This window comes from Meriones unguiculatus, chromosome 3 (assembly GCF_030254825.1).
Source record: "Meriones unguiculatus strain TT.TT164.6M chromosome 3, Bangor_MerUng_6.1, whole genome shotgun sequence".
NCBI classification, from domain to species: domain Eukaryota; kingdom Metazoa; phylum Chordata; class Mammalia; order Rodentia; family Muridae; genus Meriones; species Meriones unguiculatus.
The window spans coordinates 19456122-19482742 of NC_083351.1; the positions used below are offsets into that span (position 1 = coordinate 19456122).

The 26621-nt window shown below is 46.0% G+C and overlaps 1 protein-coding gene across 6 annotated transcripts in view; it reads left to right on the plus strand.

Moving 5' to 3' along the window:
* The first annotated feature begins 2519 nt into the window (after window positions 1-2519).
* Window positions 2520-26621, plus strand: part of Gmeb1 (glucocorticoid modulatory element binding protein 1) — a 38836-nt gene continuing 14734 nt past the window's right edge. Inside the window, exons 1-6 of one of the 6 annotated variants that reach the window (XM_021651398.2) lie at window positions 2520-2629; window positions 10945-11102; window positions 18988-19070; window positions 21287-21411; window positions 23566-23669; window positions 26307-26464. In XM_021651398.2, the coding sequence (XP_021507073.1) occupies window positions 10975-11102; window positions 18988-19070; window positions 21287-21411; window positions 23566-23669; window positions 26307-26464 (598 nt within the window). In that variant the 5' untranslated portion in view covers window positions 2520-2629; window positions 10945-10974. Of the gene's footprint in view, window positions 2630-2866; window positions 3763-5056; window positions 6854-10941; window positions 11103-18987; window positions 19071-21286; window positions 21412-23565; window positions 23670-26306; window positions 26465-26621 lie in introns of those variants that run through there. The other 5 variants (XM_021651399.2, XM_021651400.2, XM_021651403.2 and 2 more) reach the window with 5 other exon arrangements.

The following is a 26621-nucleotide window of genomic DNA, read 5'->3' on the forward strand; positions in this document are numbered from 1 at the left end:
GATTGTGGGCGAGCACCACTGAGCTGGACTGTGAAGCACTTTCTTAGCTTGCACCAGACACTGGGTTTGGATTCCAGCCCCACAAAACAAAACCAAGTTGAAACTAACACCTCTTCAATGCTTAAGAAACACTGTTTAGTGAACTTTATATATATATATATATATATACATATATATTATATATATATATGTATATATATAATAATTCAGAATTGTGTATTTATAATAAATCATGAAGTTAAACAAGGAAAATTAATAGAAAAATATTGGAAGGAAGTATGTCAGTTATAAATAGAAGTACAGTCTGTGTTTTTCCATCCTTTATGCATTCTGCAGCTTTCCACAGTGAACATTTAGTTACAGGAAGAATGATTAAGTGGTGATGGTGGGGCAATCTTTCACATCACTTTCCTCTTAAAGCCAAAACAGTCATCGTTACCTTTTTGTTCCCTTCATTGCTGCTAAATAAATAAATGAGAGTTGTCTCTACTCAGTGTTTTCTGCACATGCTCCATTTGCTGCCATCTACCCTCCTGCCCAGCCTCAGAAAGGACTCCACCCCAGCGGGATCAGCTCTCAGATGCTAAACCCAATGGCCGCTCCTTTCCCCTATTCCAGTTATCTGCATCTCTGATATTGTCGACATCATCTCCTCCTAGGAACTTCCAGTCTGCCCTGTGGAATTCCTCTCTCCCTCTGCCCAAGAACCCACGCTACCCAACAGGCTGGCCACTGAGGGTTCCTTAAGCCTTGGTGCTAAGTCTGGGCACCTGCCTCCCACCCTCTTTCTGTTATGCTCATTCTTCTCAGGTAATGCTGTTTGCTTTTACTTTGGTGGTCCCATAGATAGATCCCATATCCCACAGACTAAATAAATCTTAAAAACAAACAAGCAAAAGACTAGAGGCTGGTGATATCGCCCAATTGGTAGAATACTTGGCTAGCATTTGCAAAGCCCTGGGTCCACCTTCAAGCACCTCAGAACCTGGGCATGATATGTTGGTGTGTAATCCAGCACTTGAAAGGCAGAGGCAGGAGGGGCAGGAATTCCAGGTCATCATCTACGATAGTGTTGGTTCCACAAACACACAGACTTAACACAGTACTGAGTCCTCTTTTACTGAGCAGAGTGGGGCAACCAACCGTGAAGACATCAGGGTTAAGGGAGGTGTGACCCGGCCATGTTCTCAGGCTGCTAACACCAAGTCTGGAATTCCAGTTGTCTCACGAGGCAATCTAGTTCTGTAGTTTGATTCCTGGCCATGGGTGGGGTGAGCTAAAGATCTTATTTCTTATTTTTAAGTGTGTGTGTGTGTGTGTGTGTGTGTGTGTGCGTTCATGTGAATACAGTGTCACTCTGGAGGCCAGAATAGGAGTTGGATCCTAGAGAAAAGAGTTACAGGTGATAAGGAGCCACTCACATGAGTGCTGGGAACCCACTCAGGTCCTCAGCAAAAACAGAATTTTTTCCTGCTTGCTTTCAAAAAAAAAAAAAATCCTGTTAAAACCTTTATATATCTTTAAAAACGACATTTATTTAGTGTGAGTGACCCACTTCCCTCCTCACACCCATCATCTCTTCTTTTTGCTTGGTTTTTTTGAGACAAGGTCTCACTCTGCAGCCTTGTCTGGCCTAAAACCCATTATGTAGACCAGGCTGTCCAGGAACTCTGCAGGGATAATGGGGTGTACCACCATGCCTGGATGTTCATGCTTAATGATGAGAGTGAAAGGTAGAATAACATTGCTCTCTAAACCAAAAGCATCTTCGCCAAGGCCTGACCACACTGTTTTAAAGGCTTTTTTTTTTTTTTTTAGATTTACTTATTATGTACACAGTGTCCTGCCTGCATGTGTGACTGCATGCCAGAAGAGGGCACCAGGTCTCATTGTAGATGGTTATGAGCCACCATGTGGTTGCTGGGAATTGAAACTCAGCATCTTTGAAAGAACAGCCAGTGCTCTTAACCTCAGCCATTTCTCCAGCGCCACGACACTGTTTTAATGCTTGTTAATATTACTGCCCCCCCAAACTTCTCTGCGTACTTTTCAAGTATTATTTCACTGTATATTGTCGATATATTCCTTACAGAAACTAAGAGGCTTAGAGTTCGCAAGTCACTCTACAGTTGTACACTTTCCAAGGAAGACCAAACTTGAACCCAGAACCCGCACAAGCGGGAAAGCCTGGGTCTTCAAAGAGCCATGGTTTGGACGCAGGAAGGGGTTACTGATCTATGCTCAGCCACAGCTCTTTATTCTGCTTTGGTAACCTGATAAAGTGCAAGCGCCGGCACAAACTATGGGGAGAGAAAAGCCCCCAGAAGGGCCAAGACGAGCTGATTTCTGCATCTAAGCCTTATTCAGTGCCTGGGCTCTCCCACGAGTTCTCTGACACCCCCTCTCAACAGCCGAAAACCTACGCTCACGGGCCGCCCGAATCGCTCGGCTGAGCGGCCCACAATAGGGACGCGTCCCCTTTAAGGCGGCGGCTCGCCCTCGGCGGCGGCCGGAAGTGTTGGAGCCCGGCTTGGCGGCGGCGGTGGCGGCGGTAGCCGTGGCGGCTTGTGCGCATGCTCCGTCGCCCGCCCGCCCTGGCCGCTCGCCGCCCGCCCGCCCGACGGAGACGGTGAGGAGGGGGAGGGGTGGGCGCGCGGCGCGGGCGCGGCGAGGGCTGGGGGCGGGGGGGGGCGGGCGCGGGGGCCGCGCGGCGGCCGGCGAGGGCGGGCGGGCGCGCAGGGGGCGGGGGGCTGCTGCCTCCGCGGGCGCCTCCCCACGCCCTGTGCGTGCCGCCGCCGCCGCCGGGGAGCGAGCGGACGTCGCGGCGCCGCGGGGGGGGGTTGGGGGGACGCTGCCGCTGGGTCCGCCCGAGCAGCCGGGCCGCCCCCAGCGAGGCCGGCCGGGCCTGGGCTCCGGGGCCCGCGAGCCGCGTGCCGGGCGGGGCCGGCGGGGGGAGGCTCGGCGCCCCCGGACCGAGGGGCCCGGAAGTCCTCGCGGAGGGCCCGGGGGGAGCCGGGGTGCCCCCCCAAATGCGGGGTCTGGCGGCTCGGGCCCGACGCCGAGGGGCTGGGTCGCGCCCGGGGGAGGGGTCGACGCGCCCGAGGCGGCGGCGGTGCTGAGTGTAGGGAGTACGGTCCAGCCTTGGCCAGGGGGAAAAGGCCTCGGCCACCGGACCCAGGGACGAGGAGGCAGGTCCTTCCGAGTGCTAGGGGAGGAAGGAGCGCCCTTCCCAAGATGAGGGCCTGTAGGAAGGAGAAGGGTCCACCCGAGGCTTCAAATCTGGGGCACCTCCGGTCTCCAGGTGGAGAGCAGGGTGGTCCTCTGCCTCGGGGAATGAGGGGAGCCTGTGGTTATGAGGGGTGCTGAGAATTATTGCTGGAAAGAGGGTACCCCTTGCTTTCAGAAATGACGGGGAAATTGGCCAGGTGTCCTCTAGTTGAAAGGAAAGAGAAATGAGGGCAGGATCTTACCCAAGGGTCTTGATCTAGGGATCAGAGGAAGGAAGGCCTGGCTGTCCAAGGAGCAGGGAAACCTTGAACTTTCTTAATGAGACCTGTCATGGTGTCTAGGAAGCCAGGAAGAATCTGGAGATTCTTCCCATCTGCCCAGCCTTTGCCTTGGCTAGTATGATGGAACCTTTTCATAAGGGTTTGGGCCTGTCGCTCCTAATTTTTAAGTCATATAATAACTTGTTTTTCATTTATGCTTAGTTATGCTTAATCCAGTTCAGTGATTAGCTACATTCTCCTGAGCTTCAATAAGGTTAGTTTGGGCCCTGTTTTGTTTCCTTAGATTCTAGAGGGATGGATAACTTTAAAAAAACATATCCATTTATTCCTCCAAACACTTACGTAGAATTTTCCAATTTGTGATCCATATAGAACTTCATTTCCTTTGGATACTTCCTGCAAAAGTTCTGGGTAATGACCTTGGGTTTATTATATGTGAGTTCACTTTGGCTCAGCTACTGAGTACATAACAAAGGGGTGGATTTAATGAGTTTTGTGCTTAAGTAATAAAGTTGCAACTTAGAGATGTTTTTTGTTTTGTTTTTGGTCTTTTGATTGTTTTTTTGTTTGTTTGTTTGGTTTGTTTTTTTTGACACTGGGTTTCTCTGTGTAGCTCTGGCTATCCTCGAACTCACTCTGTAGACTAGGCTGGCCTTGAATTGTTTTGTCTTTGAGACAGGGTATCTCTGTGTAGTCCTGGCTGTCCTGAAATCTGTGTAGACCAAGGTGGCCTCAAACTCAAAGAGATCCACCTGCCTCTACTGGTATTAATGGCGTGTGCTGCTGCCACAATCACCTGGCTTGCTTGCTTTATAGATTGGGTCTTACATAGTCGTGGCTGGCCTCAAATTCACAGAGACCCATCTGCCTCTGCCTCTCAACACTGGGGCTCACTATGTAGCCCATGTTAGCTTTGAACTCACTATGTGGCTCAGGCTGGCCTTGAACTTTTAGTAGTAGTCCCGTCTTGATGCCCTTGTACTTGGATCGTTACACCAAACTGATGGCTTTTTTTTTTTTTTTTTTTTCTTTAAAATAATTTTTCCTCCTTGGGATCTAGCTTTGTAGCTCTGGTTTTACTGGAGTTTGCTGTGTAGACTAGACTGACTTTACACTTGTGTGTTATATTTCTGCTTCTGCCTCTCCTGGGCTGAGATTTTAAAGTTCAGATTTAGTACTTGTCATGATGGCACATGCCATCAGCACTCACTTGGAAGGCAGAGGCAGGCAGATATCTGAGTTTGAGTTCTGCTACATCACAAGTTCCAGGACAGCCAGGGCTACATGTAAACCCATGTCTCAAAAAAAATAAAAAAATACATTTATGCGTCTGCACACACCAGTCGTGAGCATACCATGGTGTACTCCTGGAGCTCAGAGGACAACACGGGGTTTGGTTCTCGGCTTCTGAGGACCAATCTCAGGTTTTCGTGTTTGGCAACAATAGTCTGACTTTACCTGCAGAGCTATCTTGTCAAGCACCCCTTCCCCCGCCTTTTTTTTTTTTTTTTTTTTTTTTTTTTGACAAAGGTCTTGTGTAGGTTTAGCCTTCTTAGGTAACAGGATGACTTTGATTCCCTGACCCTTCTGCTTCCACCCCCAGGGTACTGACTTACATACTTGTGCCTCTATGCCTGGCTTCACGCTCACTTCAAGTTTTTAAAAATTTATTATTCTGTATGCAGGATGTCGGAAGGGGGGTGCTTGTGCTGTGGTATGGGTGTGGTTGGAGGCTGGAGGATTTTATGGAATTCTTTCTTTTTCACCTTTACGTGGATGGGGTCTATATATAGATTGGACTCAGGTAACCAGGCTTGCAGGGCAAGCACCTTTTGATGGTCACTTTTTGTCTCAAGAATAACTACAGAGCAACAGTGCATTAGCACTGTAATCCCAGCGCTCTGGAGGCTCAGCCAAGGGGCTTGAAAATTCAAGCCCAGCCTGGACTACCTAGTGAGACTCTTGTCTCAAAACAAACACCCCAAGAGACTTGAATGTGATGGTTCTTGTCTGCAGTTTCTGACCTTGGGAGGTAGAAGGGAGAGGATCAGTAGCTTATGGTCATCCTCTGCTATGTAGTGAGTTTGAGACCAGCCTGGGTTGCGTGAAACTTTGTTTCAAAAAACCCAAACCAAAGCAAGGATAACAAAACTACAGAGCAACTCTTGCTGCAGGTTGAACCTATGGTTCATGCGAGCTGTACTCAGCTTGCAATACTTGTTTCCACATAAACTGTCCAAGTTTTAATAGAATTATGTTGTGTTTTTGTATGTCCTCATAGAATTACAGAGCACACAAGGTGTGTGAGTTCAGGAGGGATATTGAAAGGCCTCTGGTGGAATCCCCACGGGATCCTCTCCTCTTGTCTCGGAGCGTTCATTGTTATAAACGAGGGGCAGTTTCCGTTCACACAGGTTAAAGAGATGACTTTGCAGTTAGCCATGCTGGTTTGGGGTTACTCACTAGAAATGTGTTGGAATGGACTCTCCTCTGTCACTAAAAACATGTTCTAGATGACTCTAGTCTCAATGTTTAGAAACCAGAACATTCTTCTTAGGTTCCAAGGTATGGAAGGAATCAGGTGAAATACAAGCTCTGTAGAGGAGGGTGTTAATGGACAGTTTAGCCACCCCCTTACTCAAGTCCAAGGGAACTCAACCTTATTGGATAGAAGGTTGAAATTAGAAGCACCATTCTGATTCTCCTATGACCCATTAATTTACCTGAACTATTAATTTTTTAAAACCCTATAGCTGGGTGGTGGTGGTGGTACATGCCTTTAATCCCAGCACTTGAGAGGCAGAGGCAGGCAGTTGGAGGCCAGCCCGGTCTACAGCATGAGTTCCAGGAGAGCCAGGGTAACACAGAGAAACCCTGTCTTGGGGTGGGGTTGGGGCACCTAAAGTACCTGAAGACAGTCTTTGACACTGAAAGGGAGTAGGGCAGTCCCAATACTACAGGGAAGGAGGATTGCTACAAGTTTGAGGCTAGCTTGGGCAACGTATTAAGTACCAAGTCGGGTAGCTATTATAGGACAAGACCTTGCCCCATCCTCTGCCTCTCCCACTACCCCCCAAAATTAAATCTCTGATCTTTTTTTGGTGGAATAAATCTCCCGATTGGGAGTCAAAATTATGCCTCAAGAGTTATTCTACTTGTTTCTTTGAGATTACTTTTTTAGCTGGATGTCGTGGCACACACCTTTAATCCCAGTACTCAGGAGGCAGAGGCAGGCAGATCTCTGTGAGTTCAACGCCAGCCTGGTCTACAGAGAGAGACTCTGTCTTGAAGAGAAAAAACAACAACAAAAAAAAACTGTCTTGTTTGGGGCCAACCTCAATCTAGTGAGTATCAGGCTAGCCAGAGCTGCATAGTAAGACCCTGTCTCAAAAAACCAATACAAAGCAAAAAGATTTATTTTCTTTGTTATGCATATGAACATTTTTGCCTGTGTTTATGTATGCCATGTGTGTGCCTAGGGAAGTCAGAAGAGGGCATCAGACCCCCCTGGAACTGGAGTTAAGGTCACTGTAAGCCCCTTTGTGGGTGCTGGGAATCCAATCTGGATCCTCTATAAGATCAACAAGGGCTCTTAGCAGATGATGCATCTCCATCTCGCCAGTCCCTACTTCAGACCTTGAAGAGGGTGCTGTTTTAGCATGCAACGAACTCAGAAGAGTCCTTTTAAAATTGTACTGTGAAGCTGGGCACAGTGGCACACACTTGCAATAGCAGCATCTGGGAAGTGGAAGCAGGAGGATCGTCCTTAGTGAAATAGTGATTTTTAAGGCCACCCCAAGTCACCCCCAAATTAGTAAACCTGTAGCATTCCAGCAGCTCTGGAGGCTGCCGCAGGAGCATCCCTTGAGCTAGGAGTTAGAGACCAACCTGGTCGGCAGAGCAGAACCAACCTGTGGGAAAGAGTAGCCCGCACTTGTCCCTAAGCATGCATCTCAGTGCCCAACAACCCACCCACCCGCTCACCCACAGAGGAAAACGAAGCATGCTGGGGAGCACAGACAAACCTAACGAAGGAAGTCACTGGAAGGCCCCAAGGGAGCGGTGCTTCAGATACCTCCAAAGGGTTAACAGAGACTAGCCGGAAGGAAGGGACAGATAGCAGTTCAGAGGCACAGTCCAGGAAATGCTGCATGTTTGAGAACTGGAAACAGTGACCGGACCCCACCAGGTGCCAGCTGTGAGAAGCAGGGCTGCTTTGGAAGACTTTGTAGGCCGCTGTAAAGCGCTTGTACTTTATTTTCATAGCAACTGGAGAACATTTAAGTCGTTTTTAAGTGGGAAAAGTGGTCCATGGCCTTTACAAGGATCACTTCAGTTGTTAATGTGGAGAATGAATTGGAGGAGTCCAAGACCAAAGATTTGGATAGGAAAGAAAGGGCTGGAAGAACTCAGGTAACACTGTGGCAGTCCAGATATGGTGTTGACAGCACAGATGGAGAATGGGAGGATCACACACACACACACACACACACACACACACACACACGATTGGATTTTGTGGTTGATTGGATTTAGAAAGAAGGCAAAAATAACTCCCAGGTTCCCTTTTGAAAACGGGTGGAGGGTAGCACCACTTAGGAAAACGAAATCTAGAAGCAGGTTTGAGAGATTATGGTTCAGTGCTCTAATAGAGGCCAGTAAATACAGGGTTATAGAATTAATTTAAAAAATTGAATGGAATTAGAAGCCAGATATGAAGAAATTTGGTTAGGTTACAGATACATGAAAAAGTGATTGAATCAGCAGATGTAGCAGCATAAAAGCTGAGGAGAGTGGTGGAGGCTGCTTAGATAGACCGGTGCCAAAGCAGAGAAATCCTGTTTCTAAAAACCAAGAAAGGATGGGGTGGGGGTTGGGAGGATATGGGTGTCATACACCTCTAATCTCAGCACTCTGGAGGCAGAGGCCAGCCTGGTCTACAAAGCGAGTCCAGGACAGCCAGGGCTACACAGATAAACTTTCTTAAAAAAAAACAAAAAAGAAAGGAAAGGAACCACGAGCTCTGGATTATAGTTCAGTTGCTAATGTGCGTGGATGGCCCTGTGTGCAGTCTCCAGAAGCAGCAGAACGAACAAGAAGGTACAGGACAGCTATGGCTGCAAAGTCTGCATAGGTGACCGCAGCGTGGGGCAGCATGTCAACACAGGAGGGACGGGCCACATTTGGGGGAGATTCTGAAAGAAAGTGCAGGGATGATGGCTGCATAGAGGAGGGAGCTTTGCATCGGGCCTTGAAGAAAGAACTTTAGGGAAAAAGTCCTGGGGCTTAGTGAATAAGGAGTCTTAGCGCTCTAGAAGCTAGAAGCACGTTAGTGTGTGTTCAGAGTGCCCAGTGGCTGATACTGCTGGAGAGGAATGCTGTAGGTAAAATGAGCATACTGAGGCCAGTGAGGTCCACTCTGAGCTGCACGATAAATATGTGTGTTTTTGGCAAACAAGGCTGGCAGAGCTACACAATCCAGTTAGCATCCATGATCGACATGGCTGGTCTCCCCATACTTCCATATACTCACTTAGTAAATTCAGTGTGTTTTCTTGTACTCTCCACTGACTGCTGCAGTTTCTCTTTTCTCCTCCTTCTTCTTCTTTTCTTTTCTTTTTTTTTTTTTTTAAAGACAGGCTGTTTTCAAATGCTCCATAGTCTTCCTGCTTCAGCCTCCCAAGTATTGGGATTATGGTGTGAGTCATGGAACCTGGCCCCTCCCTCTTTTCAGGTGTAGTGGAGAGGGTTGCAGACATGCTCTGTGTTATAGCACTTGCCCACCACACACAAGGTCCTGAGCTGGGTCCCTAGCACTGAAAAAAACCAATTTCCCGAGTTCTGAGGGCAAACAGCTGTAGGAGAGCCTTAGACCCTCTGAGTTTCCATAAAGATCGGGACAGTGGACCCAGCAAGATTGTGCCATAGGTAAAAGTGCTTGCCATGCAAGCCTAAATCCATGGTGGAAAAAGAGAACTGACCCCTGAAAGTTGCCCACTGACCTCTGCACGTGTGCCTTGGCATGTGGATTTACATACAAACAACAATTTAAAAAGAAAAGATTGGGTCAGTACTTTAGGCTGAGGGAACACACAGTACTCGGTGGTTTCCCCAGTGGCTCTGCAGGGAGCTGTGAAAAGGGTCATCTCCATTCACTCTGCGGAGCTGCATGTTGCTGTGACCCATGTAGGGTGCACACCTTAGTCCCAGCTCTCCCAGGGAAGCGGGAAGACTGGCAGGACTTCAGGGTCCTTCTCAGCGACATAGCAAGTTCCAAGTCGGCGTAGGCCATTTGAGACCCCATCTCTAAAAATAAAGCAAGAACATAAAGTTCTCAGAGCCAAGCCTGGTGACTCACCCTGAAGTTCCAGCGCGCCGAACCCGAGGTACATGGGTTGCTTAGAGTTTGAGAACAGACTGCAGAATGAGACCCTGTCTCAAGAAGAAAAGTTCTGGGTGGGAGAGCTGGCTCAGTGGTTAAGAACACTGACTGCTCTTCTGGAGGACCCAGGTTCAATTCCCAGCACCCATATGGCAGCTCACAACAGTTCCAGGGAACCCAACACCCTAACAGATATTCAAAAGCAAAACACCAATGCACATAAATAAGAATAAATTATTTCAAAGAGAAGCCTTGTGGTGGTGCGTGCTGTAGGATCTCTGAGTTTGAGAACTGCAGAGGGAGTTCATTACCCAGCTGAATTCAGACACTTACTGTTTGTGAAGGAGAGAGCACCATTTGTAATGTCATATAGCTGATAAGTGCTACTTGCACTTAAAACAGGCATGACTCCTGCTTTGGGATGGAACTAGTCTGTTTTGTGACGTGAAAAACAAGCCAGGTGTGGTACATGCTTGTAATGTCAGCACTTGCGACAGAGGTGGGAGGATGCACAGGTTGAAGCCAGCCCGGACTACTTACTGAGAATGGCTTCTCAAAAACAAAATGAAGGTGTTTCGTCCCAGAACTCGGGAGGCAAGGCAGGCTCATCTTTGAGTTTGAGGCCAGCCTGGTCCACATATTGACTTTCATGTCAAACAGCATTATATAGTGAGACCCTATCTCAAAAACAAAACAAAGAAAACCTCCCAACAACATGGACAAAACCTTCAATTCTAGTGCTGTTAATTTCTGTGTTGTGTGTAATCCCTCCTAGTGCTGATAACTCCCCAAGCTGCCAATGTGATGTCTCTAATCCTGAGATGCATAATTAGGTCTGAGGAGCTGGTAGAGTTGGCACTGGCAAGCCACTGGTGAATCATATCACGAAAACATACTAAGAGCTGTGTCTGCCTCTGTCAGCTCCCTCTCAGTCCTCATTCTTCGCAGAGCACAGTGGTTCCATGGTGTTTGGCACTGTTCGCTTTCTTGGCACTCCTTTCCTGTAGTTGTGTCTTTCAAGATGAAGTTACTCGTGATTCTTTTTTCTAGCAGCAGCCCCAGCTAGCTGACTTCATGTGAAAGATGGCTAATGCAGAAGTGAGTGTCCCAGTGGGAGACGTGGTTGTGGTCCCCACTGAAGGAAATGAAGGGGAGAACCCTGAAGACACTAAGACTCAAGTGATCTTGCAGCTGCAGCCTGTGCAACAAGGGTAGGTGGCTGAAGGTTCCGCTATTCTGAAAACGCGCTTTGGGAGGCCTAAAGGGTGGGGAAATAACTGTACAGCTCGGACAGTCAGCATCAGTCAGAGCTACCTGAGTTTCCATTTCCTTCCGTCATCGTAGAGCTGTTTCCTCATGTACCTCTTGTCTTTATAGTGTGAACCCTCTGAGGGTGAGTTACATGGCTCCCCCATTTTCTCTGTCCACACTGTTTGGCACAGGGCCCAGGCATATTTCTCAAATGTGTTGTTGACCCAGAGACTGAGCACGGCACCTCCAAAAATATTTCTACCATGAGCCCTCAAACTCTCATGGATTGGCAAATTACTAAGCTTGGTCTATCAAAAGTATCCACCACTACCACCACGTGATGCCTTATGAAGGTGCTGGAAGAAATAGAGAACAAGGTCCTCGCCAACATGAAGCTTGCACTCTAGTTGTAAAAGCCAAAAGTGCATGTATGTAAGAATGGAATCCCTTCAAAACACTAAGCCAAACAACGGCAACTATACACACATACACGTGCGCATTCACACACACACACACACACACACACGGGGCTGGAGCAAAGGCTCCACAATTAAGAACACTGACTGCTCTTAGGGGGACCTGATTTTGTTACCAGCACCCGCACAGCAGTGGGCACTGTATATATATTTGGCGTACATATATGCATGCGGGTATTCACCTCTAAAAGTAAATTTCCTTGAAAAAAATCACAAAAAGAATTCAAACAAAAGTTTGAATTGTTGTAACTGGACCAAAAAGGGTGGTTGGGAGAGGAAGAAAGAAAAAGACTTATGGCATGGCATGATGATAACCAAATAGGGTAGCTGGTTCAAAAGCTGAGGGTGGCGGCAAAGTGAGGAGATAAAGGAGAGTTTGATGCTGCATACTCTGTTGTTTATTTATCTTTTGAGACAAGGTCTTACTGCGTAGCACAGATTTTTCTTTTCTTTGTATTACAGACCCTTCCGCCTGTATTAGGATATATATAACACTGCTTCCAGATTTATGTTTGTTTAATATTTTTTAATTTCTTAAAAAAATTTTAAAATAATTAATTTTATTTTATGTGTATTAGTGTGAAGGTGTCAGATCCCTTGGAATTGGCTGTACAGACAGTTGTGGGTGCTGGGAATTGAACCTGGGTCCTTTGGAAGAGGAGAGCGCGCTCTTAAACACTGAGCCATCTCTCCAGCCCTTACTTCGAAATTTTTGAGTGTGTCTTTGCATGGGAAAGATACATGAATGTGTGCATGAATGTAGATGCACATGAGAACCAGAAGAAGGCGACAGATCCTGGAGCTGGATTACAGGCGGTCATGAGCCACCAGATAAGGTGGGTCCTCGGAGAACAGGCAGTATTCTTAACGACAGAGCCATCTCTTCAGCTCAGTTCTCTTTTTGTTTTTGAAAGTATGATCGCTGGTCTCAGTGACATATGCATGTAATCTCAGCACTCTGGGAGGCAGAGGCAGGCGGATCTCTGTGAGTTCGAGGCCAGCCTGGTCTAGAAGTGAGTCCAGGACAGCCAGGGATACACAGAGAAACTATGTCTCAACAAACTAAAAAACAAAAAAAAAGAAAGTAGGACCTCAGGCTATCCTTGAACTCACTACGGAGTCCAGGCCGACCCCAAAGTAGAAGCCCGCCTGTCTCAACTTCCCAAGTGTTGGGACTGCGGGCGTGCAGTACTGAGCCTGACTTATGTTCGTGCTTTTCCAGGTGTTCATTACATAGACATATACATATACAGGAAGGCATTAGGCAGCAAAGGTAGGCTGGAGCGTCTTCCCGTGTGTACACAGCGAAGCCGACACAGCTCATGAGAGGATACTTAAGCTAGACCCACAACATAACCTTTGTCTCTCCCATCTACAGTAAAACTACAAGACTTTTAAAAAAGCTACAAGACTTTTACTAATTCTAGGGAAGGTCTGGGGTATTCTCAGTGGTGAAGCATTTGCCTGACATGGGCAAGGCCCTGAGTTCACACTTCTATCACTGCAAATGATAATTCCCAGAGCTTTGCATAGGAAATAGGATAGTCACAATGTGCTTTCTTGAGAGACACAGAGACAGAGAGACAGGGAGAGAATGTATTGGGGAGAAGTAGGGCACGGTAGCAGATGCCTGTAAGTCCAGTACTCAAGGCTATGCTAAGGTGCATAGCAAATTTGGGGCCAGCCTGAACTACATTAAGTCCAGCCTTAAAACAAACAAAAATCCAGTGAAAAAGACCCAGTAACTACTGACGGTTCTGGAGATGTCACTGAGTGTCACAGCACTTCCCTAGTGTGCGGAAGGCCCGAGTTACATCTCTAGCATCTCAAGTAGAATGGAACCATTCCAGAATGGTTGTACACTCTCAAATCTCTTTATAACATAAAGAGCTCAGAGGAAATACTCACATGTCACCATTCCTCACTTAACAGGCCATTTTAGATCTTTTTTTTTTTAAGGGGGAGGTTTCAAGACAAAGTTTCTCTGTGTAGCCCTGGCTATCCTGTATTTGCTTTGTAGACCAGGCTCTGTCAAACTCACAGAGATCCACCTGCCTCTGCCTCCTAAGTGCTGGGAATAAAGATATGCACCACCACGGCCGGCTCCATTTTGGAATAATAATAGTTTTTGTTTTGCTATTATTCATTTTTGTTTGTTTTGAATGTATGTGGGTGTTTTGGCTGCATGTATGTTTGATCACCGTGTGCATGCAGTGTCCACAGAGGTCAGAAGAAGAACTAGAGTTGGTGCAGGTGTTTTGGTTTTTTTTTTTTCCCACCAATATTTAGGTTCTGGGAATTAAACCTAGCACTCAGGAGACAAAGGCAGGCAGATCTTTCTGAGTGAGGCCAGCCTGGTCAACATAGTGAGTTCCAGGACAGCCAGAGCTGTATAATTAAATCTAATCTCAAAAATAAATAAATAAATAATATTTAAAAATAAGCCCAACCCAGGCTTTTTGAAGAATAGCCAATGCTTTTAACCACTGAGCCAGCTTTCCAGCCCCTTGTTTTATTCTTTTGAGATTGGGTCTTACTGTGTAGCTCAGGCTGGCCTCAAACTTGATGCAATATTGCTTTAGCTTTCTTTATTGCGGATTACAGACATGAGTCATCAGGCTCAGTGGTTTTTATACTTTAGGCATTATCTTCAGTTCATTCCTTATTCATTAAAGAACTATTTACTGAAGATATTGTATTGCCCTGTTGGTATATTAAATGTCAGGCTTACGTAGCGAACAGATGAACAATATGTCTACTCTAGATTATCTCTTCGGGGAGACATAGATAAATAAGAATTTGGTTTTTTTTAATTTATTTCTTTTAATTGTATTAGTATTTTGCTAGCACGTGTCTGGTGCCCTTGGAGGTGAGAAGGCAGGTACCCTAGAACTGGATTTAGCCATGAGTGGGAGCCAATGTGTGGGTGCTAGGAACTGAACTGGGGTCCTTTGCAAGAGCAACAGAACTCTTAACCACTGAAGCATCTCTCCAGCCCCAAGAATGTTTTGTTAAATACTAAATGTGTCGTGACAAAAAGCTCAAAAAAAGTTGCACCAAAGAGGAGGAATGGATGGCTATACTGGAGGTAGAAGGAAAATCATCTTTATTTACTTTAATGATTTATTTATTTTTATTTTATAGTCATTAGTGTTTTGCCTGCACGTGTGTCTGTGTGAGAGTGTGGGATCCCCTGGAACTGGAGTTACAGACAGTTGTGAGCCACCATGTGGGTGCTGGCTGTCTTCTGGAAAAACAGCCAGTGCTCTTCACTGCTGAGCCATTTCTCTAGCTCTTGTTGTTATTGTTTTTTTTTTTATTATTTATTTTTATTTTAGGTGCATTGTTGTTTTGCCTGCACATATGTCACTGTGATCAGATCCCCTGGCAGCGGAGGTACAGACAGTTATGAGTCGCTATATAGTTGCTGGGAATTGAAGCCAGACCCTCTAGAAGAGCAGCCAGTGTTCTTGCCTCTGAGCCATCTCTCCAGCCCTGTTATTGTTTTTAATTAGTACTCTTTTATTTGGCTTCTTCATACAGTTTTATAACTACCATTAAAATTATATTCAGAACCCAAACCCTTTGGCCACACATCAAACACATCACAAACCTAAACATAGCTGTTCTCGAATTAACCTTAACACCCCGTTCTCTTCTTCCCCGAGCCCCAAGATAGGGTTTCTCTGTGTAGCCTTGGCTGTCCTAGAACTCACACTGTAGACCAGGTTGGCTCCAAACTCACTGAGATCCACCTGCCTCTGCCTCCTGAGGGCTGGGATTAAAGGCATGTGCCACCACTGCCTTGAAGTCCTGAGTTTTATTCCCAGGAATGCAAAAAAAAAAAAAAAAAAAAAAAAGAAAAAAGAAAAAGAAAAAGAAAAGAAAGAAAGAAAAAAGAAAAATCCCAAATAGGAGCCTGCCATGATGGCACTGCTAGTCCTTTCAATACGGTGGGGTCTGAGGAAGAAGGATCACTGGACTCCGAGGCCAACCTAGGCAGCCTGCTAAGATCTTGTCCCAAAATAAAAAGTGAAAAAATTAGAAATAAAAATGTATGTCAGGGCCTTGCAGTGGTGGCACATGGCTTTAATCCTAGCACTTGGGAGGCAGAGAAAGGCAGATCTCTGTGAGTTTGAAGCCACCCTACTCTATGGAGTGATTTCCAAGACAGCGATGGCTACACAGAGAAACCCTGTCTCAAAACAAAAAACAAAACAAAAAAGCAGCTCAGGAATAGCACCGTGGGCCAGCACGTGAGATATTCTGGGTTTAGTCCCCTGAATTGCAAAAACCAAGAAACGCAAAATTTAAAAGTTTAAAGAGGAGAATCACTCGATTACTCTGGTAGGCATGTACAGGCTTCATGAGATAGGGGGGTAAGTTGTTCTGGGCTGGCCATCATGAGGCCGGAGTCAAAGTGGTAGTGATGGTACTAGAGACAGGAAGGACAGCTGGGGCTAAAGAGTTCTGTGTGGGAAGATTTGACTGTGTAGGAACTGAGGGACAAAAGGAGAAATCCTGGAGAAGGGCTAGGTACATAGCTCAGTGACAGAGTTCCTGTCTAGCATGCGTAAGGGTCTAGTTTAATCTGGAGTACAAAAAGAACCGAGAAAAGGAAAGAAATGGAAGCAATCACCACCCCATTCCAAGAGCAGAAGAGAGAGGAAGAGGTCTTGGCAGTGGCAGGGCCCATCCAGTGTGCAGGGTGACAGCGCTGGCAAGGGTGGAGAGCATGGGGACAAGAGGACCGCTTTTGTGTTGTTTACTTAGGCTATTGAGACAGCCTCCTGCCTCTGCCCCTCAAGTGCTGGGACAGCAGGACTGTGACACTACACCCAGTTCAGGAATATGGCGACCGTTGCAAACGGAAGGTTCTTTGAGATGGAAGTGTCAGATGCACCTTTTCACTCAGCAGTCAGCTGCACTGTGGTGTGAGGTTCAGAGGGGAGGTCTGCGCTGTAGGTGTCGCCACGGAGGCGGGTCAGCGTCTGTGCAAAGAGGAGTGAACAGGCTGGAAATAAGATAAACAAAGCCTTAGACAGGTTGCAGACCCTCAGGGACAGGTTCATCTTTGTTTCTATAAATGTGGTTTATGTCTATAATTTGGTTCTGCTGCCCTGAAAGACTAGAACACTAAAAACAACAACAGAAACCCCACCGATGCTATAAATGTCTAGATTTCAACAAGGGTCGCCTGTTTCTGGGTCATCCTGCCGCTGCCCATCTTGCGCGCTGCTGGCTCTGCTTTCAGATGGACTTTATGAAAACCCGTCTGCATTTGTAGCAGCATTCACTGTATCGGGAGCATTTAAAGCAGTGGTTCTCACCTGTGGGTCAGGAACCCCTTGGGGGATGAATGACTCTTTCATAGGGGTCGCCCAAGTCCACTGGCAAACAGACATTTACAGTATGATTTGTTTTGTGTGTTTGTTTGTTTTAGAGATGGGGTTCCTCTGTATAGCCCTAGCTATCCTGGAACTAGCTCTGTAGACATGGATGACCTCAACAAAAGAGAATCACCTTTCTGCCTCCCCAGTGCTGAGATTAAAGGCCCCCGCCACCCAGCTATACATTATGGCTCATAACAGTAGCGAAATTACAGTTATAAAGTAGCACTGAAAATAATTTTATGATTGGGTGTCAGCACAGCATGAAGAATTGTATTAAAGGGTTCCTGCGTCAGGAAGGTTGAGAACCACTGGTCTAAAGTTATTGAGGAAGCACTGGAGAAATGGCTCAGTAGTTCAAGAGAACGTGTTGCTCTTCCAAAGGACTTGTAGAATAAATTATTCTGTAAATATTAATTAACACTGGAAATTAATACGGGAACATTTTTCTTGTGTGTGTATGTGTGTGTGATTAAAGCATGTGCCATCACTGTCCTGTTCAAATATTTTTTTTAATTTTAATTTTTTAAAAGATTTATTTATTATGTATGCAATATTTTGTCTGCATGTACACTGGCACACTAGAAGAGGGCACCAGATTTCATTATAGATGGTTATGAGCCACCATGTGGTTGCTAGAAATTGAACTCAGTACCTCTGGAAGAGCAGCCAGTGCTCTTAACTTCTGAGCCATTTCTGCAGCCATGTTTTATTGGTTTTTACAGTTTATTTTTCTCTCTGTATCCCTATAGCAGCAGTTTTCTTTAACCAGCTAGTTCTCTAATGATTGACACAGAGAGCCTACAATTTATTATTAAGCTGTAGGCGCTATGTTGGGCACATTTTGAGCTATTCTAATTCTACGACTAAAACCCACAAAAAAGCCAAACACTTAGCAACCTGATGACTCCCAGACAGCTAGTCTGTCCTCATAGTGCACTTCCTATGACCTCCTGCGCCTAGTCTATCCCATCCAGCCACCAAGCTCCTTCCTCCCTCTCTCTGGCTTCATCTCCTCCCTCATAGTCCTTAGAGACCCAAAGCCTGGGGAACCTAAACCCTGCCTTCCTCTCTTCTGTCCAGTCACAGGCTTCAGCATCTTTATTAACCAACCAGGGATAACTGAGGAACATTCCTTACATCACATGGACGCAGTAGATGGTTCAACATTCATAACAATGCTTATGGTAACTGTTTCTGACATGAACTCAATGGCAGGCTCTTTGACCTCCAGGGGCAGCCTTGCTAGGCCACAAAGGAGGACATTGCAGCCAGTCCTGAAGAGACCTGATAGGCTAGGGTCAGATGGAAGGGGAGGAGGACCTTCCCTATCAGTGGACTTAGAGAGGGGCAGGGAGGAGATGAGGGAGGGAGGGTGAGATTGGGAGGGAATGAGGAAGGGGGCTACAGCTGGGATACAAAGTGAATAAACTGTAACTAATATAAAAAAATAAAAATTTAATAAAAAAACAACAACAATGCTTATGGCAGGGTGGTGACAGCTCTCAGGGCCCTGAAATCAGCATCTGAAAACACAGTGCACAAGACCCTCCCCCAGCAAGGACCTCCATGAAGCAGCTCACACACACCTGTAACACACACACACACACACACACACACACACGGATTCACACAGGTGTGTGTGCGTGTATATAAGCAGTCAGATGGTTTTACACACATAAGTAACAAATCTTTAAAGTTATTAGGGAAAGGGTAAGTGTAGTACAGTAGCAGTTGTAGCAAGACTCAGTTTACTTGGGGTGAGTTGTTTCATCTTCCTGGCAGGAAAGGCTAAGTAGTCTGGGCCTCTTGGAGTTTAAGTACAATGGGAAACTTGTCAAAGCACTAAAGTTGCACAATAAAATACACTTATTTACTCCTTTTCATACAGATTCAAACAAATATCTTAATCCCATGCTGTGAATATTAAACTGTCATGACTTCTGTAGTTTGTTTATTAATGTACACTTTTATAATAGGATTTATGAAGCCGGGTCAGGGGACAACGCAGCAGTTGTAGCTGTTGAAACCCACACAATACACAAAATTGAAGAAGGAATCGGTAAGTCTTTTTGCCACTCTGTTCAGCACCTTTGGTTGAGAGTTTCTCTGTTTTTGCTTTGAAATCCCTGGGGATGGAACCCAGGATCTTATCCAAGCCAAGCAGGTTCTCCACTACTGAGCTGTGCCCCAGCCTATGATTTCAGGCCTTTTGTGCCTTATTTTCTGCCCCCACCAACTCAGTGTACCCATTGACACTGCCAATTAAGATGGCAGACATGCCAGGCATGGTGGTGCGTTGGTGAGGGTGTGGGCCCAAGCTGGAGCTTGTAATAAAAAGAATCTACTGCATTTGCTTTGGGATCAGCTCCTTGGTGGTCTTTGGCGTCCGAGAGACTTGGGCATAACAGCAAAAGCTAGGCATGGTGCTGCATTCCTGTGATCCCAGCACTCAGGAGGCAGAGGCAGGCGGATCTCTATGAGTTCCAGGCCAGCCTAGTCTACAAAGTAAGTCCAGGACAGCCAGGGCTACACAGAGAAACCCTGTCTCAAAAAACCCACAAAATAAATAAACAAATAAATAAATGGAAGGAAGGAAGGAAGGAAGGAAGGAAGGAAGGAAGGAAGGAAGGAAGGAAGGAAATTCTCACAAAGTAACTGAAGCCTGTAGATTGGTCCCTGTTATTAGGTGAGGCTCCAGCTGAAGGAGTATTGCATTGTTATGCCCGGATCTTAAAGTCCCCCAAGACCGGGAGCCAGATCATGTATGTAAGAGCAAAGAGCTTTATTCGGGCTTAAACTGGTCTCTCCTCTGTCACCAACACAGTGGATCATAGAGGAGAGCCCCAAGCAGCTGCATGGCAAGATTTTTATTTGGGGTTTGAGCGAAAACCTGGATGATATTCAGCAAGGGTGTTACAGAGTGATTGGCTAACTAACATAACATTGAGTGAGCTGTCTGTAGACCTCAGGAATGTTAGGTCGGTGGGCTGCCCAGCACAGATGCCCCACCCTGACATAAGATGCCTTCCCATTCTTGTGGTTCTCCTCAGGCTGTTCCTTGGGTAGGGAATTTTATGGCCTTGTTTCTGGGACTGATGACCTTTGGGGGACAGGGGTCCTCAGCCTGGTCCTTTCAGTACTGATTGGGAATTTGTCAATGGAAAGAAACTAAGCAAATTTGACTTTCTTACATTTCTCTCCGTGTTCTTGGGAAATTCACTTCTGTTTCTGAAGTTCATCTATTTATATGTGAAACATAGGAAATAATTCCCATCTCAGAAGATTATAGTAAGAAAATGCTGGGTGTGTTGTCTCATGCCTGTAATCCTGGAACTTTGGAAATAGTGGCAGCAAGATCAGGAGTTCAAGGCTGTCCTTAGTTACATAAAAAGTTCATAGCAGCTTGAGGTATACAAGATCCTATCTCAATGAACAAATAAGCAAAAGAATTACAATATTAACACAAAGAAAGGTTTATGGTAGGATCGATCAGACAGTCTGAGGGGTACTTGCCATGGAAGCAAACCTGCAGTGTGAGTTCAGTCCCCGGAACCCACACAAGGTTGGAAGAAGAGAACACACTCTTCAGAGTTGCTTTCTGATCTCTACAGCCATGACACCATGGCTCCCCAATAAGAGTAAATTATATACTGCACTGGTGTTTTACCTGAAAGTGTGTCTGTGTGAGGGTGTCAGATTTGGAGTTACAGGTGGTTGTGAGCTGCCGTGTGGGTGCTGGGATTTAAACTTGGGTCTTCTGGAAGAACAGTTAGTGCTCTTAACTGCTAAGCCATCTCTCCAGCCTTTTAAATAATGTTTTTAAATTAAAGAGAGAGAGAGGAAGAGACTGTATCTTTAGTGTCTTAACACATTGTTAGCTCGGTAAGGCATAGCTGTTATGTCAAACTTCAAAGGTATCCTAGGGCTGAAGAGATCACTAAGTTGTTAATAATCTTAACTCAGCTATGAGGACCTGGCAAGCAAGCAAGTGGTATACAAACTTGCATGCAGGCAAAACACGCATGCACACAAAGTAAAATGAAAATTTATTAAAGTTCTTTTGTTTGTTTGTTTGGAAAGGGTACCCTGTGAGTGCTGGGGATATAGCTGTTTGGAAGAGTGCAGGATCAGTAATCTGAGATCTGAGGTCATCATTGCTGTATGACTGAGCTACATGAAACCCTATTCTTCCCAAAGGAACCAAAATATACATGTGGAATTAAAGTTTAGGGAAGAATTGTTCAGTAAATATCAGATTACTTTTTCCATTTTCAGATGCAAGCAGTATAGAAGCGAACGAGGATATGGAAATTGCTTACCCTATAACCTGTGGAGAGAGTAAAGCTATCCTCCTCTGGAAGAAGTTTGTGTGTCCAGGCATAAATGTGAAGTGCGTGAAGGTAATTGTCTCCTGTCCCCAGGCTTTGTTTCAGTGCCTTACTGTCTTTCACCAGATGAGCTTCTGCAGGGAAATGCAGGCTCTGATCTAGGGTCTCAAACATGTGAGGCAGTGCTCCGCCACTGAGCTATGTAAACTTCCAGGTTCAAACAGTAGCTTCTTATTTTGCAGCTGTTTTTTGTTTGTTTGTTTGTTTGTTTTGTTTTTTTGGGACGGGGTTTCTCTGTATATCCTTGGCTGTCCTGGACTCACTTTGTAGACCAGGTTGGCCTCGAACTCACAGAGGTCCACCTGTCTCTGCCTCCCTGAGTGCTGTGATTACAGGTGTGCACCCAAGCCCGGATCATACACACACATTTATACAACACATACATTGTGCTGTAGTAAATGAAATGAAATGAAATCGTATGTGACATGCCTTGAACTGGTATGCAGCATAATAGGCTTTGTAATGGAAGCTTTGGTTTCTTTGAGAACTCAGGTATGTGACGTAAATAGGTTTTTTGTTTTAATCCCAAATGTGGGATTTTAGTTTGGGCTTTAGTTTGCCCACACTTGATAGTTGCCTCCTGTGGGGAGTGGTCTCTGCCAGGTGGTAATGGCTGAGAAGGGTGTGGTGTAGGACCCTGAGGGATATGAATATGAGAACCCAAAAAGAGAAAGGGTGGCGCATGGCTTGTGGCAGTTTGGAGAGACCAGAGATGGACAGAAAGGAACATTTCAGTGCAGGGGCTGGGAGGAACCTGCTTGCTCTGTTTGCTGTTGATGGAGATTGGTATAGCCCCCAAAGAACCCATAGACCCTAATCAGCCAGGAAGAGTATAGGAGTCTGCACCCCCCCCCCCCATTAACTCTCTTTCCTGCCTATGGTTGGGGGGTTGAAAGGAAGAGGCGTTAAGGAACCCTAAATAAACTAGAGTTTAAAAGCAAGCCCTTAAGCCCTTAAGGCTTTATTCAGAATAGTTATGGATAAGAATAAGCAGGTGGGGGAGGGGCATGCAGGCAGAGGGTGGAGGAAGGGAGGGAACCACGGGGGGGGGGGAATGGGGGGATACAAAGTGAGTAAAGTGTAACTAATAAAGAAAAAAATAAAAAAAAAGAATAAGCAGGTGTCATAGACCATGCCTGTAGGATTGATTTAAGTTGGAGGCCAAGAGGTGATAATAGGGAACCCTGCCTCAAAACACCAAAAAAGGGTTCAGTTCCCAGCAACCACATGGCAGCTCAGGACCAGTCTATAAGGCCAGTACAGGGGATCTGTCACCTTCTTCAGCCTCTGCCAGCATTGCATGTGTGTAGTGCGCACACACACACACACACTCACACACTCACTCAGGCAGGCAGGCAAAATACCAAACACATCAGAAAAAAATAAATCTTTGAAAGGGTCTTTAGTGTGTCTGTATTGTGTGTGTAGTGCTGTATGTATGCAGTATGGTATGCAGTCTGTGTGCGTGTGCGTGTGCGCGTGCGCGTGTGCGTGTGCATGTGTGTGTGACATCTGCTGCTGTACTGAGTGTTCCAGGCTAACCAGGCTTCTAGCTTCTAGGGGATTGTTCTGTCTGTGAGTCCCATCTCACAATAAGAGTGCTGGGACTAGCCGGGTAGTGATGGCACACGCCTTTAATCCCAGCACACGGAGGCAGAGGCAAGTTTGTCTCTGTGACTTTGAGGCCAGCCTGGTCTACAGAGTGAGTTCCAGGACAACCAGGGCTACACTGAGAAACCCTGTCTTGAAAAACAGAACAAAAAGGGTATGATAACTACCGATACAGTTCACTGTATCTACTGTTTACGTGATTTTTGGGAGAAAACTCTGTTGTCTTGCACAATTAACACTTTTACCGGTGAGTTCTCTCCCTTGCCCATCCATCCTCAGTGCTAACTTAGATCTCTTCAGGTTACCTGATCAACCTCTAGAGCGCTGGACCCAACCCCTGCTTCACAGAGTGAGTGGATTTGTAGATACTGTTTTGTGTATTTATTTCTCACCCTCATCTTTTGTAACTGTCCGAGGAAAGGACAGACACTTAGAGAAGGTTACTGTTTGGTCCCTAGGACAGAAGGATGAGTGACACTGATGTGGCTTGTCATTTTTTTCCGGGCCCATTATTTAATTCTCTCCTTGTTGACCTAATTGTTCTTTTTCCTTTAGTTCAACGATCAGTTGATCAGCCCCAAGCATTTTGTTCATCTGGCTGGCAAGTCCACTCTGAAGGACTGGAAGAGAGCCATCCGTCTAGGTGGCATCATGCTCAGGTGAGTGCTGGTGACAAGTGCTTAGTTATAGTAGAATCTTCTCTTTGACGTGACACTGTGTCCTATCTGTGGGGTTAGCGTGGGCAGTCCACACTATTTGACCTTCATCAACTTGTCCTTAATTTTTTTCCTTTGTGATACAGGACGGAACCCAGGGCCTCACACATGCTAAGTAAAGCCTGTATCACTGACTTATACCCCCTGCAGGCCCACACTATTAAATCAGACTGACTAAGTCTTCCCAGCATCTAGATTAAAGGTTTCATTCTTTTTTAGTTTTTCAAGTCTCATTTAGTTCAGGCAAGCCCTGAACTTGCCATTTAGCCAAGGCTGATTCTGGCATGCCTGGCTTAGGGTGTCGATGTCATGAGGTTGGTTGGACAGGATCCTTTCTTGGCAGAGAAGCTCCAAGCTGATAGTCCTCCCTGACATCCTCACGTGGAGGCAGCAGTCTAGGTGCTGAGTGAGTGTAGTGGCCGTGACTGACAGAACCTCGGCTGACCTGCTAACGTAGAAGACCACCGTTGAGAAATGCCAGGCTGTTTGCCATCACTGTCTAACAGCAACAAAGGTCAGCGTGTGAAATAGCGCCCACTCATCCTGGTTCTCCCCAGGAAGTTTACTGTTGTAGTTTTCCCTCCTGGATGCATTAGTTAGTCTTCCTTAACTGTTTACTGCTGATAGGAAAAATGTCATATGTGGAGACTGTGGCTGGAGAGGTGGCTCGGCTGTCTGCTCTCCCAGACGGTGTAGGTCCAGTTCCCAGCCCCCAACTGGCAGCTCACAGCCATGTAACTCTAGTTCCAGGAGATCCAGTGCCCTTCTAGCCTTTATAGAGACTAATATGAGCGTGGTGCACAGACATACATGTTGGCAAAGCATCCGTACACATAAAAATTTAAAGAACAAAATTTTAAGGTCAAGAATTAGAAGTGCCTAGCTAGGTGTTGGCACCTTTAATCCAGCATTTGGGAAGCAGAGGCAGGAGAATCTCAACTTTGAGGTCAAACTGTACTACATAAAAAGTTCTAGATCAGTCTAGCCTTACTTAAAGAGACCCTGTGGCTGGGCTGTGTTGGCTCACACCTTTAGTCCCAGCCCTTGGGAGGCAGAGGCAGGGGCATCTCTGGGTTGGAGGCTAGCATGGTCTACAGAGTGAGTTACAGGCCAGCCAGGGTTACACAGAGAAACCCTATCTGGAAAAACAAAACAAAAAGAGAGGCCAACCCTGTATAGAAACAAAATACAAACAAGGGGCTGGTTCCAGTGGGTACAGCTTCTCAGGGTGGAGACACATTCTCAGCAGGTCCCAGGCCCTGGGTTCCTTAGAGTTGAGTAGTTTGACAGGAATAGTTTTCTTTACCTTTCTGTTTTGTTCTTCTTGACTTATTTCATGTGCCCAGGGAAACAAGCCTGTGCCAATTTTCTACAAATGTTAGAAAGACTCAGAATGCTGAAAGACCTGTTAGTGAAGCCAGGCGACACAATGACGGAGTGTACTATAATTAAGGTGCTTCCTGGTTTTTCATGGTCTGTAATAGCAGGCTTTCATGGGTCTTTTCGCAAGGACATTTTCTAGCAGGGGGGTTAATAGCAATGTTGTATGTATACTTTTTTTTTTGGTCTTTTGAGACAGGGTTTCTCTGTGTAGCCTTGGCTGTTCTGGACTGTGTAGACTGGGCTGCAACTCGCAAAGATTCAACAGCCTCTGCCTCCCCAAGTGCTAGAATCATAGGCCTGTGCCACAGCACCCAGCCTCTAAGAGACTTCTTAGTTTCGTAAATTTTACTTACTTTTTGATGTATGTATTTATTTGTTTATTTATTTGCTGTTAGATTGAGCTGACTGCCTCACACTAGAAATTCCAGAACAGTGCACCATGGCACCATTGCTTCTAGCAGCTAGAGTCTAGCCCCTTATTTTTTTTCCTTTCCTCCTCTCTTTTTATTACTCTCTCTGCCTCTCTGTCTTCTGAAAGGTTATATCTCTAAAAGTGCCAGTAAACTAAGTATTCTGAGACAGATACTAGCCAGGAATGGTGGGTGGTGCAAGTCTCTTCTCACTTCTCGAGAGATGGAGACAGGGATCCAGGGTTCAAGACCATCCTCTGTAAGATAGTAAATTGAGGGCAGCCTGGGCTACCACCTGTGTCTTCCTACTCTAGGAATACTAATTCGTTAGAATCTCTTACAAAATCCTAATTCTGAGTGTCATTTCTTAGTTGTGCTAGGGTATAAGCTAGCATTCTCATCTCATAATTGTTTTATTTTTGTTTGGTTTTGAGACAGGGTCTCAATGTGTAGCCCTCAGTATGTAACCTAGCCTTGCTGTATAGATCAGATTGGCCTTGAACTTACGTTTGGTTTTTAATGACATTCCTGAGGTTCTTAGTGCATGCAAGCTTGGTGAAGAACACTGATACTGAGGAAACTCAGAAGAGAGATAGTGGTGAATGTGGGCAGGATCAAGAACATTTTTATGATTCCACTTCGAATTTTCGCAGTTCAATGACTTCAGATATTATTAGGCTTCTCTAGTCTTCATCATGGACTCAGCAAGACTGTTCCGTCTGCCCTCTGGCCTCGTTCTGATAGGTGAAATGCAGGCTAAAACCGCTTCTTGTCTCCCTCCGAACAGGAAAATGATGGATTCTGGACAAATCGATTTTTACCAGCATGACAAGGTTTGCTCCAATACCTGCAGGAGCACCAAGTTTGACCTTCTCATCAGCAGCGCCAGGGCTCCCGTGCCAGGACAGCAGACAAGTGTGGTGCAGACCCCCACCTCGGCCGATGGTAGGGGGTAGGAAACCACCTGGAACCCACTGTTCTCACCAGCTCTTAGCTCTGCACTCACAGCTTCGCCCTGTGGGTTTGTTGTTTGGCTTTGCTTCTGAGACCCTGTCTTACTGTTTAGCCCAGGCTGGACTTGAACTTGCTGTGATTCTCCTGC